At 39.0% G+C, this 18132-nt stretch overlaps 1 protein-coding gene across 2 annotated transcripts in view; it reads right to left on the minus strand.

Annotated features, from left to right (window-relative positions):
- Window positions 1–7956, minus strand: part of GSAP (gamma-secretase activating protein) — a 111365-nt gene extending 103409 nt beyond the window's left edge. For both annotated transcript variants that reach the window (XM_072653164.1, XM_072653163.1), the window contains exon 1: window positions 7579–7956. In XM_072653164.1, the coding sequence (XP_072509265.1) occupies window positions 7579–7693 (115 nt within the window). In that variant the 5' untranslated portion in view covers window positions 7694–7956. The remainder of the gene's footprint in view (window positions 1–7578) is intronic.
- Between the last annotated feature and the right edge of the window lie 10176 nt (window positions 7957–18132).

The raw sequence follows: 18132 nt of genomic DNA on the forward strand, positions 1-18132 counted from the left end.
TAGTGCACCACATTCCCTGTTCTATGTGCTGCTTCTACCCAAGTCCAAACACGAAGTGATGCCATTTGAAGGAAAGTAAGAAATGACCTAACTTTTTTTTTAATTCTTAGAGACCAAAAATACTTCTTGCATTCCAAATGATTAAAAAGGGGCAACCCCCCCAAAAAAACCCAGTGCCTACAACAATGCTTTGTATGGAGCAGACATTCAATAATTAATGAATTGAGATGAAAGGATCACTTTCCTCCCTCCTCCCCAACAGGGGAAAGCTGACTCAATTCTCAATGTTGTACATGATTTTCCCTAGGTCCATATTTGATTTCTACTTTGAGAGCCTATATAAATACTTTTTAAACCATCCCCACATAGTCTAGGGGCTCATCATTATCCAAGAGCACTCTTTCCCAACCAATAGAAAATAAACATCATTAAGTGAGTAGCATTTTCTAAGCAAAATGGGCTTTAAAAAAAAAAGGCTTTTCTTAGGTCAGGAAATCCAGAAAAGAATACACAGTAGAGAAAACATCTGAATGACTAAGGAAAATGGTATAAAATGAATGGGGGAAAATGAAACTCTGAACTGAAAGTTAAAGGGATAAAGTCAATAGTACAGAAGAGGAAGATTGTAGAATTCAGAATTAGGTAACCTTTAAATCAAGATGCTATCATATTAGTGCCAAAAACTGTGATAAGGAAATTCTCTTTCAAATCAGCCCCAAATAATGTTTCTAATGTACTTTTTAGCTCAAAATCTAAGATATACTCCAAGTATGATCTAATGCCTGAAATATTTTGCTGCTAATGGTCACATTTCATGGTTATAACATCAATTGGAATCATTTTAGAAATTTTAAACTGCATTTTTGCCCAATACGTTTATAAGACTGTATGGTTATCTATTCCAAAATCCTCTTTTTACAGAAAAGTAAACTGAGTCACTGAGCAATTAGGAAATTATGTAATTGTAAATGTAAAATATACTCCCACTGAGAAATCTTGTAAAGAGGTAGTACTGTACTGGTACTACTAATTCATAGTATTAATTCATAGATTAAAGAAAAAACTGGAGCTAACAGAATGGTAATTCTATACACCAAGTTTACAAAAAACCAGTGAAACAGAAATGGGAGAGGAGAAGTAGAATGGAATAAACATTTGAACTGCCTACTATATACCAGGCATTTTGCTCACTACTTTATAAATAGTGTCTAATTGATCCTCACAATCTTATGAGGTAAGTACTATTTTTATTCCCATTCTACAGATGAGGAAAATGAGGATAAAAGGTTAAATGACTAGTTCCAGGTCACACAGTTAGTAAGCATCTGAGGCCTTTGAACTTAGGTCTTCCTGACTTTAGACCCAGGACTCTATCAACTGAGCCACCTGGCTGCCATAATACCATGATTCATTCATTCAACGCTGTGCTAGGAGCTAGAGGGGGAGGCAAAGTGGAGACATGAATGTCCTCCTGAAGCTAACAGTCCAGAAGTAGATAAGACACACACACACAAATTATAGTACGAGAATTCTAGCACAAAATAGAAGGACTGAGCTTGGAGTCAGATGATGGCTTCAAATACTGTCTCTGCAGCTTACTACCTGTGTGAACTTTAGCAAATAGCTTTAAAACTCTATGCTGAAGAATCTCTCAAAATAAAGAACTGTGGGTTGTACTGTTCTTTCCACAAATTGCATATCAAATGTAACAATTTTCTTCAACAAAATAGCAATGCATCTAGTGACTACGGACAAAGGGGCATGGCAAGGACAAAATGTTATATTTACCAATTTCCCCCAAATATCATAATTTCTTCTAGATTCACCCAATTCTTCTTGAGACTCTAGTTTTGACTCTTCTCTCTGTCATCGTCCTTACACACACACATACACACACACACACACGCGCACACTCACACTGACCAAGTCTTATTGATTTGTCATCTGCCATTTTTTTCTATCTACCCCCTCCTTACCACTCCCACAGCCACCATACTAGATATCTCAAAGAATCTTAGAGTTGGAATAAAGCTCAAAAACTATAAAGTTCTACACATATCTGAATAGGAAACACAACATGCACACACACACACACACACATACACACACACAAACACACAAACACACACACACACCAACTGGTCATCCAGCCTTCACTTAAAGATGTGAAGTTGGTGAAAAGTAACCCACTATCTTTTGAGGCAGCAGATTCCACTTTAACACAGCTCTGCTTGCTAAAAAATTTTCCTTACTTCAGTCTGACTCTGCAACTTCTAGTTCTGTCTTTGGGGGCCAAGCTGAGCAAGTCTGATATCTCAACTATATGACAGTTCCACAAATACTTTAGGGCATTTATCATGTTTCTATTAGGTACCTTCTGCTCAAGGCTAAGGATACCCAGTTCTTTAGTAGATCCATCCATCAAAAAATAGAAAGAAGGATCCAGCATAGTCTCCATTGTGGGATGTGCTCCAGACTGCCAATGGCCTTCCTAAAAAGGTGCCCAAAACTAAAAGCAAAATTCTCTACATGATCTGGTGAAAGCAGAAAACAGAACTAGTAAGTCCTGTATTCTGGACCATCGTCCACTATTACTGATGCTTAAAATTGCATTCTTTTTTGGCTACCATGTTGCTATGCTATTTATTCATATGGACCCTGTAGTCCACTAAAAGCACCAACTCTTTTTCACAAGAACATTTATAAGCAGATATTTGGAATAATTAAGGATATTTTCAGTTACTGCTGGTGTTTAAATGATTCATGATTCTTTTATGATGATAACAATAGAGGAGGTTCTCCTTACCAGAGGATATATAAAAGGAATGCACTTAAAATGGGAAACAATGTTTCACAGCAAATATTGAAAAAATGTTTTGTTGGGACTTTCTCTTGAGAAATGTAACTAAAAGTTATTTTAAATGAATTCATTGTGTCATATTTAATAACATTTAGCCTACAACTGCGATTAGTTGTTAATTCTTGGAATGAACAAAGATTAAATCAAATGGTGATTTTTTTTCGACATAATTTTTCTGATAATATTGTCCAACAGTATGATACACACATCCTTTGCTTCAAGTTTTACTTTAGCAACAAGCATATTGCAAAAATATTTAAGGGATTCATCAGTTTTCTCAAGAAACTCTCTTAATCTTTTGATAGCCAAAGCATTCTTTTAAAAAGCCCACCTGACCAATAAAATATGGAAAAGACAAAGATGCTAGTGTTCAAAGAGGAAAGATGTGCCTGTATGAATAGGAGCTAATTTGACTGCTCATTTCTTTAGTGAATATTTTAAAATTATGATGATTTTTGCTTGTCTATCCAATCTTATTGAGAAGCAGCTTGACAGAGTAGCTATAGTCCTCAAGTCGGAAACATTAGGGATCAAATCCCACCTTTAACACATACTGACCATTTCAGCAAGTCACTTTAGTATCCCAGAAAAGCCTAAGAATATAAGTTACAGAGCAGTTGATGATCTACACTGATACAGTGAGCTTCCTCTCTGGGAATTCATTACACAAATGAAATCACCAGCAATACAAAAAAAAAAAAAAATTACCAGTTACAGGAACTTGGATAATGAATAGTCAGAAAACTAGAACCCCTAATATACTCCATTATTAAAACTCAGTCAAATAATAAAGGGAAAAGTCATTAAACAGGGAAACATGAGGTGTTGGTGGAGGTTGCTTCTAAGTTTTACTGAAAAAACAAGCAGACTGGCAATGTAATTCAAAAATATTTTAACCCATTAAAATGGGCTGACATGGTACCAGCATACCAGATGCCCAACATAAATTGACCAAAGGACTCACAGGAACAGAGGCCTGTAAAGCAGATTTATAAAAAAAAAAAAATTATATACAAAGATCTCTCTGAATAAGACAACTTTTCATAATGACTAGAGGGCAGGCACCATTTGCCCCTCCCCACCTCTTTTTTAACCATCTCTATTTAATGGGCAATATTAAACTCTAGATCTTGTTGACAGGATACAACTCTCTTTTTTTCAGCCTTTTCATTTTGGATTGAACTAAATTTGTTCCGATCCTTCACCCTTATCATGTCCCCATTTCTGGCTATGCTTGCTTCTGTACTCCTAAACCAACAGCAGCCACTGCCATGACTCTATCAGCTCTATGATTTTCCACTTCCATGCTCCTAATCCTCAGACCTAGGCATAAATGAAATCCATATCACCCAAGTTCTCTGCTCCTACTCCCAGAATGCTAAATCTCAACAGAGAAAACAATGGTTAATTTCATTATTATAAACACCTGTTACATAATTTCAGCTGGGTCCTCACAGTTCAGCAATCCTTATCTAAATGACTGGCAGAAGTCCCCTACTAGGGTGTCTCTCTACTTCTAATTAATTCATCTTCCAATTCAAAAGCACTCACTTGTTCAAAAACTTTCCATAGCTCCTAGTTGCCTACCAAATATAGTCCATATTGCCAAGGTCCTCCACAATCTGGCTTCCATTTTAAGAATCGATCTCCTCCCCATATGCTCCACATTCCAGCTAAATTGGATTTCTTGATATCCCCCAAACACATCCCACATTTTTCTACCCCCAGTCTTTTGTTCACACAATTCCCTATGCCTTTGATGTCCACCCCATCCTCATCTCTACCTATTGAAATCATCTTTTAAAGATGATTTAAACCTTTAAGGTTCAGTTCAGTTCCAAAGCCATCTGTTTCCATTAAGCCTTACCTGATTAACTAGGTAGGTTAGAAGCAAATTCACTCTTCCTAGAGCTCTCAAGGGATCTTGTTGGTAACTTTCTCAGGTACATACCAAATTGTTATATTTTGGTTACTGTATTATAGTTACATTATTTTGTTATAATTATTTGTATGATCTCTCCTATGAGATTATATAAACTTGAGGGCAGGGACCTTATCTTATCTCTTTTCTCTCTCCCAGAATTTAGCAAAGCTCCTTTCTTAACAAACTTCTAAAATAAATGAACAACAAAAATGAAGAGTATTTATATAGCACTTTAAAGTTTGCAAAGCACTTTATTATTTCATTTAATCCTTTAAACAACCCTGTGAAATAAGTGCTGCTATGAGCCCCATTTTACAGATTAGGAAACTCAAGACTGAGAGGTTAAGTGACTTATCCAAAGTGATATAGCTATAATGCCCAAGTAGAAAATTCTTTTAGTCATGGAATATTTAACAAAGCCAAGAATTTAACAGGGTCATACGTAGCTTTTCAATCACTACATTCATTATCGAAATGTGTGGCATTTCACATGTCCTGTAACTTTTAATTAGCAGTCACCTGTCACTTGGCCATCTAGGCTAAAAACAGAGTGTTACTTTGTGGTTGAAAATAGATAGACCTTAGATCCTTACTTAATTTTTAAAATGTATTGCCTGAAAAATATTTTGAGTGGACAAATAAAATGAAACAAGTTTTCTATGTAAAAGTTTATATTTGAACAAGCCACAAGAGTGATATTACAGATTATCAGCATGTCAAACTGCCTCCTCAGATGAACACAGGTTAAGTAATTTCATAAGCAGTTTATATTGCCATACTAAAGATTTGTTTCATTCTCTTCCCCCACCCTCCAAAGAAGTTTTATCCAAGAATAATGCACTTGGTAAACAAATTAAGCCTTAGACTAAGCAAACTTACGTTATTGCTGTACTTATTGGAAGCAAACCCACAAAAGAATGCAATACATAAACATAAATCTACAATTTCCTGCCATAAAATATACTGGCTACAGAGGGATTAACCCTACTATATGATGAGATGCACCCCTAGAAGTCACTGTAATCAAGTATTTTCAAGACAACAAGGAAGAATTAGGGAAAACAGGGAGATGGGTGATAGAAAACTAAATATAACAGGTTGGGTCTAAGACAGACAGAATGGGGAGGAGCAGTGGTGCACTGAGAGACACTCTGATCACATCACTCCCACATATAAAACCTTCAGAGGCTCCTCACAGCCATGAGAATAAACACAAACTCCTTCCTTGGTCCAACTATTAAGACACTGCTGTGATAGGACTCCATCCTGTCTTCACCATACTATTCCTCTTCACCCAATCTCCTTCCAACCAAACTGGACAACTATTACCTGATTTCTCTCTTCCATTTCCCACCTCCATGAATTTGTCCATTCAGAAGCAATTTTCTCCACCTCTCTACCTCTTGAAATTTCTACCTTTCTTCAAGGCCTTCCCTGTAAGAAGCTTTCCTTGAACCTCCTAAGAAGAAACGCTTCCCTCCCCTCTTAACTCTCTCCTTATTTGACTTGTTCTATACACTTATCTCATTCTAACTTGTATTTTAGTTATCTGTTTATAGGTTGCACTCCCCTGTAGGACTTCAAGCTCCCTGAGGTTAGGGGATGTAATTTTTTCATCTGGGGATATAACCCAAGGCCGAGAGCACAGCAGATGCTTACTAAATAAATGTTTAATTGACTTAAGATTAACAGTTTAGCTGGGATGGTAAGTTCCAAGAGTACCATTAAACGAAAGAGGCATTATAAAAATGTAAAGAGAGGGGAAATAACTCAGCAATACAGTCCAATGACTTTTGGAGTGGAAACCAAGTCAGCCAAAATCTCCATCACGAAGAGGAAATAGATTCATGGCAGAAGAGGCTTAGAAATTCACCTTTCCCTTCTCTCTTACAAACAGTCTGACATTTTTTTTGTTCAGCTGAAAACTAAAACCTCATTTGTCTATAATCTGTGGCATTACTTCCTGGAGGAAAAAAAATAAGGCTGCAGGCAAGGATTTCAGCATCTTATTGTCACCTACTTCTTAATCAGCACAGACAGAATGGAAGCTGCCAGACAGCAGAGATTGTTTCATTCTTTGTAGTGATATCTCCAGCACCTAACACTGTCTAGCACATTGTAAGCTCTTAATAAATGCTTGTTCATTGATTGATAAATGGAGTTTCTCAGGTTGGTAGTTTTGGTCATGGATGAATATTTGATCCACACCCAAAATGTTCTAGCCTCTATACACAGCATCTCCTCTAAAGACTTTCCCTGCCCTCCTAGAAACTCTATTCTAAGGCAAGCTGTCGGGCACACCATCCACACACCTCTGATTTACATCATTACACCCAAATACCTGGGTGTAAATTGTGCAGCTGGAGAAAGACGTATTTCTTTCAGGGGAATGTTTTTACCTGTTTTCTCCACATTGTGTGGGCTGCTTTATTTGGCAGAGTCCTGTAAGGTAGTTTCCTGAAGCTGCCTAGAGAAGTCTCCCAGTAGGAAAAACACAACTCTGACGTCTGTCAGAGGAACCTGACCTCCTCTGACCTCCACTGGGTGCCAGTGGGAGTCAGGACCGGAGGTCTGGGTCATCCCTAAGTTCCAGGAAATGAGGAATTCAACCTTAATCTCCAGGAGGATGAGGTTTGGGGGAAACAGAGATGCGTGATGCTCGCCCTCCTCCCTACGTCGGTCAGCTGCGCTCCCACCCCCACGCCGCAATTGACCAACAGCTGGACACTAAAGTTGCAAACAGTCCGGAGACCCTACCACACAAGCTTCCAGCCGCGCTTTCTGTCCTCCTCACCTAAGTCTGCCCTCGGGCCAGCCACGGGAGCAGCTGCCTCGGCAGACAAACGCTCGGCTAGCCAAGGGACCACGTCCTGCTGGAGATCAAAAGCTGCGCTCAGCTGGAGCAGCATAGTGCCAGGCTAGGCTGCCGCAGCTGCGGGGAGCCTGGACCTGCTCCAGCCCCACGCGCCGGGCGCATTCCCGGACACCGTGTGCGCCGCCCTTCGCTTCTTAGCAGCTTTCTCTGCCCGATCCTCTCCCTCTGGGGCGCCCTGCGCCCTGCTGTCGCGCTTCCCAAGACACCACGCTGACTCCAGGCCTCAGCTTTCGGTTTTGTTCTGCTTAGGGTACTGTCTCCTCCCACTGGGGCCCGCGCCCGTCAGTCCTGGGCTCTGGTTAGGGCGCTAGCCACGCCAGGGAAGCACCTGGGCCCCCAGGAGAAGGGAAGGGAGGGCAGAGAAGGGACCTGTGTGTGAGGGGGCGGGTAGAGGATGAGCGTCCCACTTGCCCGCACTATGCCCAGATTAGCCTGGCAGGTGGAGATTTGTTTTATTATCACTTTTTCTTTAAAAGGTCCTGAAGAAGATGTGGTAAATTGGGAGGGGGGAGGATAGAAGTTGCAGTCATTGATGGTGTTCGGGAGGGTGTGCGACGGAGTAGAGTGGAGTACAGAAGTAAAATAAAATAATAATAAATTAAAAGGAAATGAAGTGCAGCCCTCAGGCTATAAGAAGCTTGTTAAGGTATGTTGCTTTTGATTTTTAAGTGGGAGGTGAGGAGAGGGACATCGTGGGTTTTTCTTTAGAGAATTCTTTTATTTCAAAAGTACTTCAAATATTAAAGCTTTATCAATCAACAAGCAATTATCAGGTGCTCACTATTTGCTAAGTGAAGTAGCTAGATAGTTCTGTGGATAGAGCTCTGCTCTGGGCCTGGTGTTGGGAAGACCTGAGTTCAAATATGAAATCAGACACTATCTGTGTAACCCTGGCCAACTTAGCCTCTGTTTGCCTTAATCCACTGGAGAAAGAAACAGCAAACCACTCCAGTATCTTTGTCAAGAAAACCCCATACAAGTAGGACCCAGGAGAACAACAAATTGGTTAGGCATGAAGTATGTACAAGGATGAAAGTCCCGACTCTAAAGGGAGGCACCTTACATTAGGGAAACAGAATATCCACCTATGTAGCATGCTCTTTGGGCTACCTCTCTAAACTCACATTTACATTCCTAGGTCTACTTGTTTACCTTGGGTTCTAGGTAGGAATAACTTTTATGGGTATTCAGGCCAAACACTATAGCTCAAGAGCTCCCACTGGCTTACTTCCCATTAATAATGAGTCAGTAGACTCAATTAGGTCTTAATGAAGTCATTTATATACTCAAATGGCGTGACAAGAATAATTGTTACAAAACATCCTTCCATAAACCTGGGGCACATTCCCCTACAAATACCCACAGTGTCCATAAGGGGATTACATCCTATAACTGCATCAGCTGAACTTGTGGGGAAGGAGAATCCCATTACACCCTCCAGTACACTCTCTCTAAGTTAAACATTTACTGTCTCCAGCAAATCAACTGAAGCTTTTTGACACAGTCCATGTGGCACAGTTGACAGTCTGAAATTAACATTGTTGAGTATAGATAAATGTCTACCAGAGTGCCAGTGGGTCTGTCCTGTGTGCAGGCACTAAAACAAATTAGTTTACTTACTCATCAAAGGATGAGGGGGTAACTTTTCATCACCTTCAGGTCTCTTATCCCTATCAGTAGAGCCACACATGTTCCAAAAGTTTTGTTAGTGCTAGGCTTGTACACTGGGAGATGGGAGGGTGGAGGTAGAACTTGATTTTCTTTTTCATCTTAGTCTCTTTGTTGTCTTTGGGTTGGGAAAGACCTTCATAAGCACCAAAGCAAGTGGTAACCTATAAAAATATTTTGAAATTATATCTGCTTCTTAAAATTGTTTAGCATTTCACTTGTTGGATCAATCAAAATACAAGCATTTATCAAGCACCTGCCATATGTCAGGCACTGTGATAAGGCAATAGGGATACAGAGACAAAAATGTTATTATCAGTTTTGTCTTGGTATTCCTAACACCTAACACAGAGCTGGTGCTTGATGTCTATTGAATTGAATTGTTGAATTAAAACAATCTTCCTATATGCAGATGATATTGTGTTGATTTCAATAAAGCCCAGAATGTCAGATAACCTACATAATCTCAAGAAAGATCAGCCTAGCCATCCATATAAGGAAAACAGAGTGGATGAAGAATCTTTATTACCCAGATTATGACATTCAGTTGAATGGCTACCCATTGATTCAGTATATCAGTGCATGTAGCTTGGATGGATGCTATAGCTTAACAATAAACTGATTGAATAAAAAGAGAATAGATTTAATTGATCTTAGGATACTGTGTAATCTGTTCATTGATCCCATGCTATTCCTTCTCACAAAACACCATCATTTTAACACCTATCTTTTTCTAGGGCTGCTATGTAAATGTGTATCACAGAACACTTCACTCAGGAAAATCACAATGATAGATGATCTAAATGTCAATGGAAAGAAACATGGTGGACATAAGTAGATAGAAGCCATTACCAATGACAATTTTGTACTTGAAGAATGGAGGAAAAGATATCATCAATGTTATACATGACCAACGAAAGAGGTTGGGACAGTCACTTAAGAAGAGTGAGAAATACAGAAGGACAAGCCAGAGTGTTACACTATTATTCTATATATATATAAAATAATGAAGACCTAGTTATTTTGCTGCTAGGCATGTACTTCAAGGAGGTCAAAGATAGGACATATACCAAATATATACACCCATGTTCACCAAAATATTTATAATACTTTTTGAAGGAACAAAGAGCTGGAAGCAGAATAGATGTCCATCAGTTGAGGAATGACTAAACAAATTATGATACATGAATATAATGGAAATGTTATACTATAAGAAAAAATGTGAAGAATACAGAAAACCATGTCCTCTCCTGTCTCCCCTTTAGGATTCCTTGTTGTTTCAGCTACTGGTCTCAACTTACTCTTTGAATAAGTCATAGCATATGTCTCATGTTTGGGTTTTCATGTTCATCATTCATAGTTTGCTCTTGTTTACCACCTTCTGAAGGTGTCTTTTTAAAAATCTAAGCTGATCAGTTAATTCCACGTACATTCACATTTGTCTTTTTTAGATGTCTTATTCCTCAGAATTATTCCTTTTTTGTATCTTCAGAGTTTAGTTTTTGAAAACTTCCGATACTTCTTAGGTTGATTTCTCTCACAGAATTTTATTCACAGTAACATGCTTATCCTTTCTTTGAACCATTTGAAATCTGTTCTCCAAAAATGCTCAGCTTTCCTGCCTCCCCTTCTCTCTACAATATATTCTAAAATAGAACAGTAATTTGCCCATAAGTTTCTATCATTTTTACTTCAATAATCACATCTTTCTTGTAAGTAAGAATTAAGTCTTATTCTGGACCTCATCAATTCTTTCTTTGAAGGAAAAAATCATTATTATCATTAAAGAAAACAAATAATTAGGCTTTTTGATTTTGGTGTAGAGAACTTGAACAAATATCCCCCTACTGCTGCTGTCATGTCTCCGTTTGTGAGGTATTTACCAAACTCTTCTTTGATTTCCTTTTTATGTCCAAGTTTAAGAAGTAGCCAGGGGGTGGCACCTTTAATGAGGCAAAGAAAAAGAAAGACATCAGGTGAGTGATAATCACTCTTAAGCCAGGAGGGTCCAGAAGAGAGAGAGAAAGGAAAAGAAAGGGAAGGGAAGGGAAAAGGAAAACAATTTAGCCAGTAAAACCCAAGTTAACTGGGCATTTTTCTGGTCATCCAAATTTACCTTCCTTTGGAGAAGAGAAGGAAGGGGAGAGGGAGACAGACAGGAGAGGAGGAGCTGAGTTATCTGTTCAAAGCCTATTCAATGAATGGGTGTTACCTCACCCTAAGTGTGTACCTGAATAGACCCTGGCCTAAAAGAGCCAAGGTCTCCCAGTGCATCCTGGACCATCTCTAGTCATTCTGATGAATATCTGGTCACTGGATTCAGACGGCTCTGGAGGAGAAGTGAGGCTGGTGAGCTGCACAGCCCTCTCTCACTCAAAACAAAGTCAAGTGCAAGTCATATCATCATGTCTCTGATGGCATGGTCTTCTTCAGCAACGAAGGACAAACACAACTTGGAGAATACAAAATATACTTAGGTAAGTAAATAAAAATTAATTTCAGGAAGGAGTTTATTGTTCTCATTATGGGGAAAATCTTCCCATAGGACAGAGGACCTAAGCTGAACCTTGACACTAAGAAGTGGCAGTGATATGGAAATATAGTCTATACCTGGAGGATAGCCTAAGAGAATGAGCCAGTTCAACAGAACTGTAGAGAAGAGAAGTAACAGGGAATAATTCTGAAAATGTAGGTGAGAGTTAAACTGTGGATAGCTTTGAATGCCAGTCTGAACAGTGTGCAGTGTATCCTAGAGGCAAGAAGAAACTATTGGTGTTTTTTTAAGCAAGGGAAACTTTTAAGAAATGATATTCCTAAATATCAATTTGACAGCTATATGGAGCACAGTTTGGATGGGAGGCATGAGTAGAATGAAAGTAAGGGGATGAGTTAGAGGGCTATTGCAAGGTTTCATGTGAATTTGATAAGATTTGACTGAAAATTGTGACCATATGAGGTAAGGAAAAAAGAAGAAAAGGAAGGAAGGAAGGAAGAAAAGAAGGAAGGAAAGAAGGGAAGAAAGGAGGAAGGGAGGAAGGGAGGGATTTACTAAGCACCTGTGTACAATTAACACTACTATGTGCCTACACTTTACAAAGAACTCGTTTTCCTCATAACAACCCTGAGAGATGTGCCATTATTAACTCTGCTTTGCACATAAGGAAACTGAGGCAGAGGTTGAGTGACTTGTCCGGGGTCACACAGTCAGATTTGAATTTAGGTCTTTCTGACTTCAAGTCGAGTGCCCTATCCACTGAGCCACCTAGCTGTCCAGGGCATGAATTTGAGAGATTCAGGAAAGCAAGCTAGATATGTTAGCAACTGATTGAATAAAAAGACTGAGAGAGAGGGAATTGAGGATGACTCAGAAGAGGCTCAGAAGGGCAAACCTGGATGCGTAAAAGGGTGACGGTGCCCTCAAAATAATTTTTCTAAGCAATAGAAATAAAACATTTTTCCTTTATTCATTTACAATTTTCAGAATCAATCATTTGCTTAAAAGGCCAGGCTGAAAAATTCAAAACCATGTAAATGAAAATAAATAAGTCAGATCAGAGTTTATGCAATGCCTTTTGATATTTATCTTTTCTGCGTCTTTGGTGCTCATTTTTACCTTTGCTTTTACTATCCAGTAGCCTGACTCACACAGGCAGTTCATTCTGAAATGATGCCTACATTGGTAACCAGGTGCTTCCTGTCTTTTTTGAATATGGTCAGTTTCTTTTGTGCATGCGATGTTGTTCAGTGTTTGCCATATCCGGTACCTACTAACTTGCTTCTTGAAGAAAGTATTCAGGAAATACAGGCATGAGGTTTCTGAATCATCTCGAAACCTTTCTTAATTCCAAACCCCATTTTCTAAAATATGCTTTTCCATCCTCCCTGAGATCACTCTTTACACTGGAGTCACCAAGCATCAAGGTGTAAGTTGCCTTGGTGACATATCTTAACAAGTTTGTTTTTGACTGTTCTATTCTTCATCCTCCACAAAAGATTTTGACACAGACATTTCAATGATCCTCACAGTGTTCTTCTTCCTCATGTTTACCATGACTTAGTGATCATGAGTCATTGTGAGATGACCAAACAACCCACAAATGAAATGGCTTGCTTTCTTTTGGCTTATAAAGAAACTAACCATGAATTCCTTTGTTTGTCTTTCTGAAAAGAAGCCATGAATTATTGTTCTATTTAGCTTTAATTTCTTCATACTTGTCCTTTCATTTATAATGAGAATGTAAATATTGAGATGGGCAGCTCCATGGCAAAGTGGATAGAACTCCCGGCCTAGCATAAGGAAGATGTGAGTTCAAATCTGGCCTCAGACATTTACTAGTTTTGTGACCTGGGGCAAGTCACTTAACCCTGTTTGCCTCAGTTTCCTCACCTATAAAATGAGCTGGAGAAGGAAATGGCGAACCACTCCAGTATCTCTGCCAACAAAACCCCAAATGAGGTCATGAGTAGTTGGGCACAACTGAAATGACTGAATGACAGCAACAAAATACTGAGATAATTTCATTTCTCCAAGTGTATCAACTCTCTGATCACCAAAGAAACCACATTTAGAGTAATATAGCTAATTTTACTTTTATATGTCATCTAAGAACTGTGATTTTTCTGACCCCCTTTTCTGCCACTCTACCACTCTCACTAGGGAGATGGATGGAGGGTCATTTTGTACTTTTTTTTGTTTTGTTTCCTGGATTGTCATAACCAAACAATTCATTACCTGATGGTGCTCAGAGAGCAGGAGCTGTCTGTTGTTGGACTTTCCAGCTTGGTAGGACCTATCAGGGTTTCTTTCGTGCTGTCATATCCTTCAAGATCCCAGAGTCACCTCCATCCTATGATAAGGCTTTTTATTTTTTGTTGGCATATGAAGAATATACAAAGATAAATACGACAATTCCCTGCCCCCAAAGAACTTAAAATCTATTAGACAATATAAGATCTATACCTAAAAGAAAACAGGATTTAGAGTCTGAGAACTTATATTCATATCCAACTCTACTGCTAACTCTGTGTAATCTTGAACAAATTACTTCAATTCTGTGGGGCTCAAAATCCACATATCTAAAATGAAGTGGATATACTAGATGATCTCTAAAGTCCCTTCCAGCTCTAAATCATATGATCAAGGAAATGTGATACAAAGTAGAATATGGTAAATGCATGAGAGACACAAAGTGCTGTGAGAGTTCAGAGAAGGACAAATATCGTCTCTGTCTGGGTAATCAGAGAAGGCATCATGGAAGATAGGAGAGTTGAGCTGGGCTTTGAAGGATAAGTAGGGTTTCAATAGATGGAGATGGTGGTTGGAGAGAGGTCTGGGCTGAATCTAACTCAGGCCCTGGCCATTTATGTTTGATAGCAGAACAAAATGGGATACTCCTAGATCATTTAACAGTTAACAAAAAGAGGAAGATGAGGATAACCCTAAATTGATTCAGCTGAGTGAAGCTCTACTCTCTCCATGTTAGCTATTGTGGTCCACCAGCCAAGTCTCTAAGCACACCTGGATGTCCTTCTGGCTCTTTTGTACCCCAGTGACCAGGAAGTGATGTCAATTATCTGGGCCTTTAGTACTCCATCCCCAAGTCAATCAAGTCTAAAGGATGATTTCGATACCTTTTCAGGAAAAACTTACTTAATGTGAATGGTAGGGAGGGGGTCAAAGTGAAAGTTGAGATATTGCTCCCACCAAAGGGAGGTCCAAGGCATAAGAAACAGTGTGAGCAAAAGCATGAAAGCAAGAAAACATTTGGGGAACTGGGAATAACTGAATTTGACCACAACATAAATTACATGGAAAGAAGTGTTGTGGGATAAGATTGGATGCCTCCCCAGATGTATGGAAATTTAATGGACTGTTTTTAGAACCTTTATTTTCCTTCACTAATGCTCCTTTATTCTATCTTAGCCCAAATGGAATAATTTAGAAAGTAATATTATTCTTGCAACCATAACAGAAAGTAACCCTTAAAGAGTAACTCTAGGAAGATTTTAGCTTCATCTAAATTAAAGGAGGTACTAGGCTTCTGAAGCCAAGAGAACCCCTGAATTTAAACTATGCAAGCCACATTGAAGACTTCTCTGTCTATTCTCATCAAGACAGCCTGGGGTTGATTTTTTTTAACCATGTAAAACTCCTACCTGTTTTAATTACCCCCAAAGGATTGCTACAAAAAATAACAAAGGAATTATTGTAAGTTATTTATCACAAACAGACAGTTTGTACATTAGTCTAGGATATGTTCCTGGAAAAAGTACTCTAAGTAGAAATACTGGAAGTGCATGTCTCTGCAAGTAGCTAGCTAGAAGCTGTGCAAAGGGGTCTGTTCTATAACCACAGAGATCGCAGAGGTGTCAGGGTACCAGAAACGGATGTAGAACTGGAATGCAGAAAAACTGCTGGCATCTGTCAGTAACCAACCCAGCCTTGGTCAGGGAGCCTCTTCCCACGTGTCGCATTTTATATTAAGTTTCATAAGCGTTTTGTGATGAAAATAATGAACAGTCATGATCCATGTGGCTGTTTTTAGATAGGTTGTAAATACATCAGGGTATTCTTTAGGCTAGAAAATGTGGTTCTCACCTTCCTCCTCACAACCTCAGGGACTAGTGAAGGTTGAAGCATGTTTTTCTAAAGTGTTAAAAATTTGACTATCAAGCAATCTGCAGATCTCAACAGGCTAACAGGATGGACTGAATTTAAGATGAATGGATTCAGGGTAAAGTAAAGTAAAGCTACCTCCTTTAAACTGCATTAACAGAACTGAACTTTGTTTGAAAAGGCCACATCTGGAGTACAAGGTGTCCTAAATATCTTAGTGAAGTTTTAAGCTTTAAGAGCTTAAAACAGCACTAGGACTTTTTGGACATCCTGTATTATGGTCCGTTCAGGGTGCATTATTTTCATTCAATAAACATTTATTAAATGCCTACTGTATTCCAGATGCTAGGATAGGTGGTGGAGATACAAAGATAAAAATAAGAAACAATCTATTTCCTCAAGAAGTTCATATTCTGTTGAGGGAAAAACAGCATGCACCTTTAAGTTCATAAATATATGCAAATAAACACAGAGAAGTTTGGAAGAAGGAAGAGAAGGATTGAGAAAGAGACTATATGGGAGGTGGCACTTGAACTGACCCTTGAATTAGGGTGGGACACCATTCCCAGTTGGGGAGACAGCCTGTACTAAGACCCAGAGGTGACAAATGGAATGTTGTGCATGGAGAAGACCAGTAAGGGTAAGAGAAGTTACTGCAATGGAAACTGTATGAAATTTCTTGACCAAAACTTATGCAAGGTTGATATCCCCAGGGAAATTGCTGCATTCAACAGTTTGGGAATCTTGTTTCTTTGATTCTAGTGTGTATATTTGTGTCTCTTCCAGGATCTACCCCTTAGGGTTTGGTCCTAGAAAGCAGTATTCTGTGTGCTTCTGAAAAAATGGAAAAACCTAATGAGTACTCCCTTGGTCTGTGTTTAGTTATGGCCAGTGGAAAGGAACTAAGTGGTTTCTCTGAATTGATCCAATCATTTAAGAAACAGCTGAGGATGAAGTATGGTGCGAAGCTAGGATAACAAAGAGAACATATCCCTAAAGTTCCTCCTGTTGCCACTTATTGGGAACTATATCCAAGAGAGGAGTTAGGAAGATTTGAGCTCAAGTCTTTGTTCTTCTACTAAACAAAACTAGATTGTCATACCAAATGACCTTGACCAAAAGTCACTAAGTTGATGCGGGCGTTGTTGTTCCCATCTGTAAGTGGAAGGGTTGAGTTGATGATTTAATGGATCCTTGCAGTTTTAAACATGTTCCTAAGTGTAGAGAGATGAGAGGAGGGCTTAGGACCAAGCCATGAGAAATCTTTATATATTGGGAACAAGGGGTGGAAGAAGATGCTGTAGGGACAATATAAAGAAATCATCAAAGAGGTAAGGGAAGAATCAGAAGAAAATAATGACATAGAAACCAAAGAAGAAAGAATGTAAATATGCTCTTTGTCCCAGTGGTTCTGAAGCACTAGCTAATATTACTCAAATCTTTCTCTCTGCCCCTCCTACCCAGTCCTTCATTCCATGCCCTTCAGCTTGTCCCAATGTCCCACTTTAAGTCTATCCACTCCTTCCGCTGTGCTCTTTGGAGAGCCTGCTCCATAGATAACAAACTTGCTTTAAACATTTTCTTTCCCACTCCTTCCAACTTCTGGGTTTCACTGAGAACTGGCTCTCTCTTGATGATCCAATTTCCCTGGCTACCTGTTGCATTTTCTCTCATACCCCCAACTCATTGGTGATGGATTTGTAATATTCCTTGCTCTTTGTTGCCAAATTTTAGCTTTCCCTCTCCCTCTATCACTAAGTAATCTCTCTTCCTTTGAGGTTCACTCAGTTTCTGTTTACTATCTAATTGAAATTCTGGTAACTGTTATAAAACTGACTTCTAGGATTTCTCCCTCTTTCTTTAATTAGTGAAGTGTAACATACACATTGATACTCCCTCAAACACCTTAACCTCCCAGTTTCTCAATTTACTCACTTTCCATGACCTATTCCTCTACCTCTGTTACACGCAGAAATGGTCATACCTTTGATCTTGCCATCATGTCCAACCCTCCTGTTAATGTTCTCTGAAATTCCCTTATCTGATCACATCTACTGTCATTCCACCATTCCTTCTGCTTTATGATCCTAAACCCTCTTCTTCATTCATATCACAAATGCATTCATTACAGTCACCTCCATCTTGGTAGACCCCTCAGTGAACCAGTTCAACTCTACAATATCCTCTTC

Source organism: Notamacropus eugenii, chromosome 3, assembly GCF_028372415.1.
Source record: "Notamacropus eugenii isolate mMacEug1 chromosome 3, mMacEug1.pri_v2, whole genome shotgun sequence".
Taxonomy (NCBI): domain Eukaryota; kingdom Metazoa; phylum Chordata; class Mammalia; order Diprotodontia; family Macropodidae; genus Notamacropus; species Notamacropus eugenii.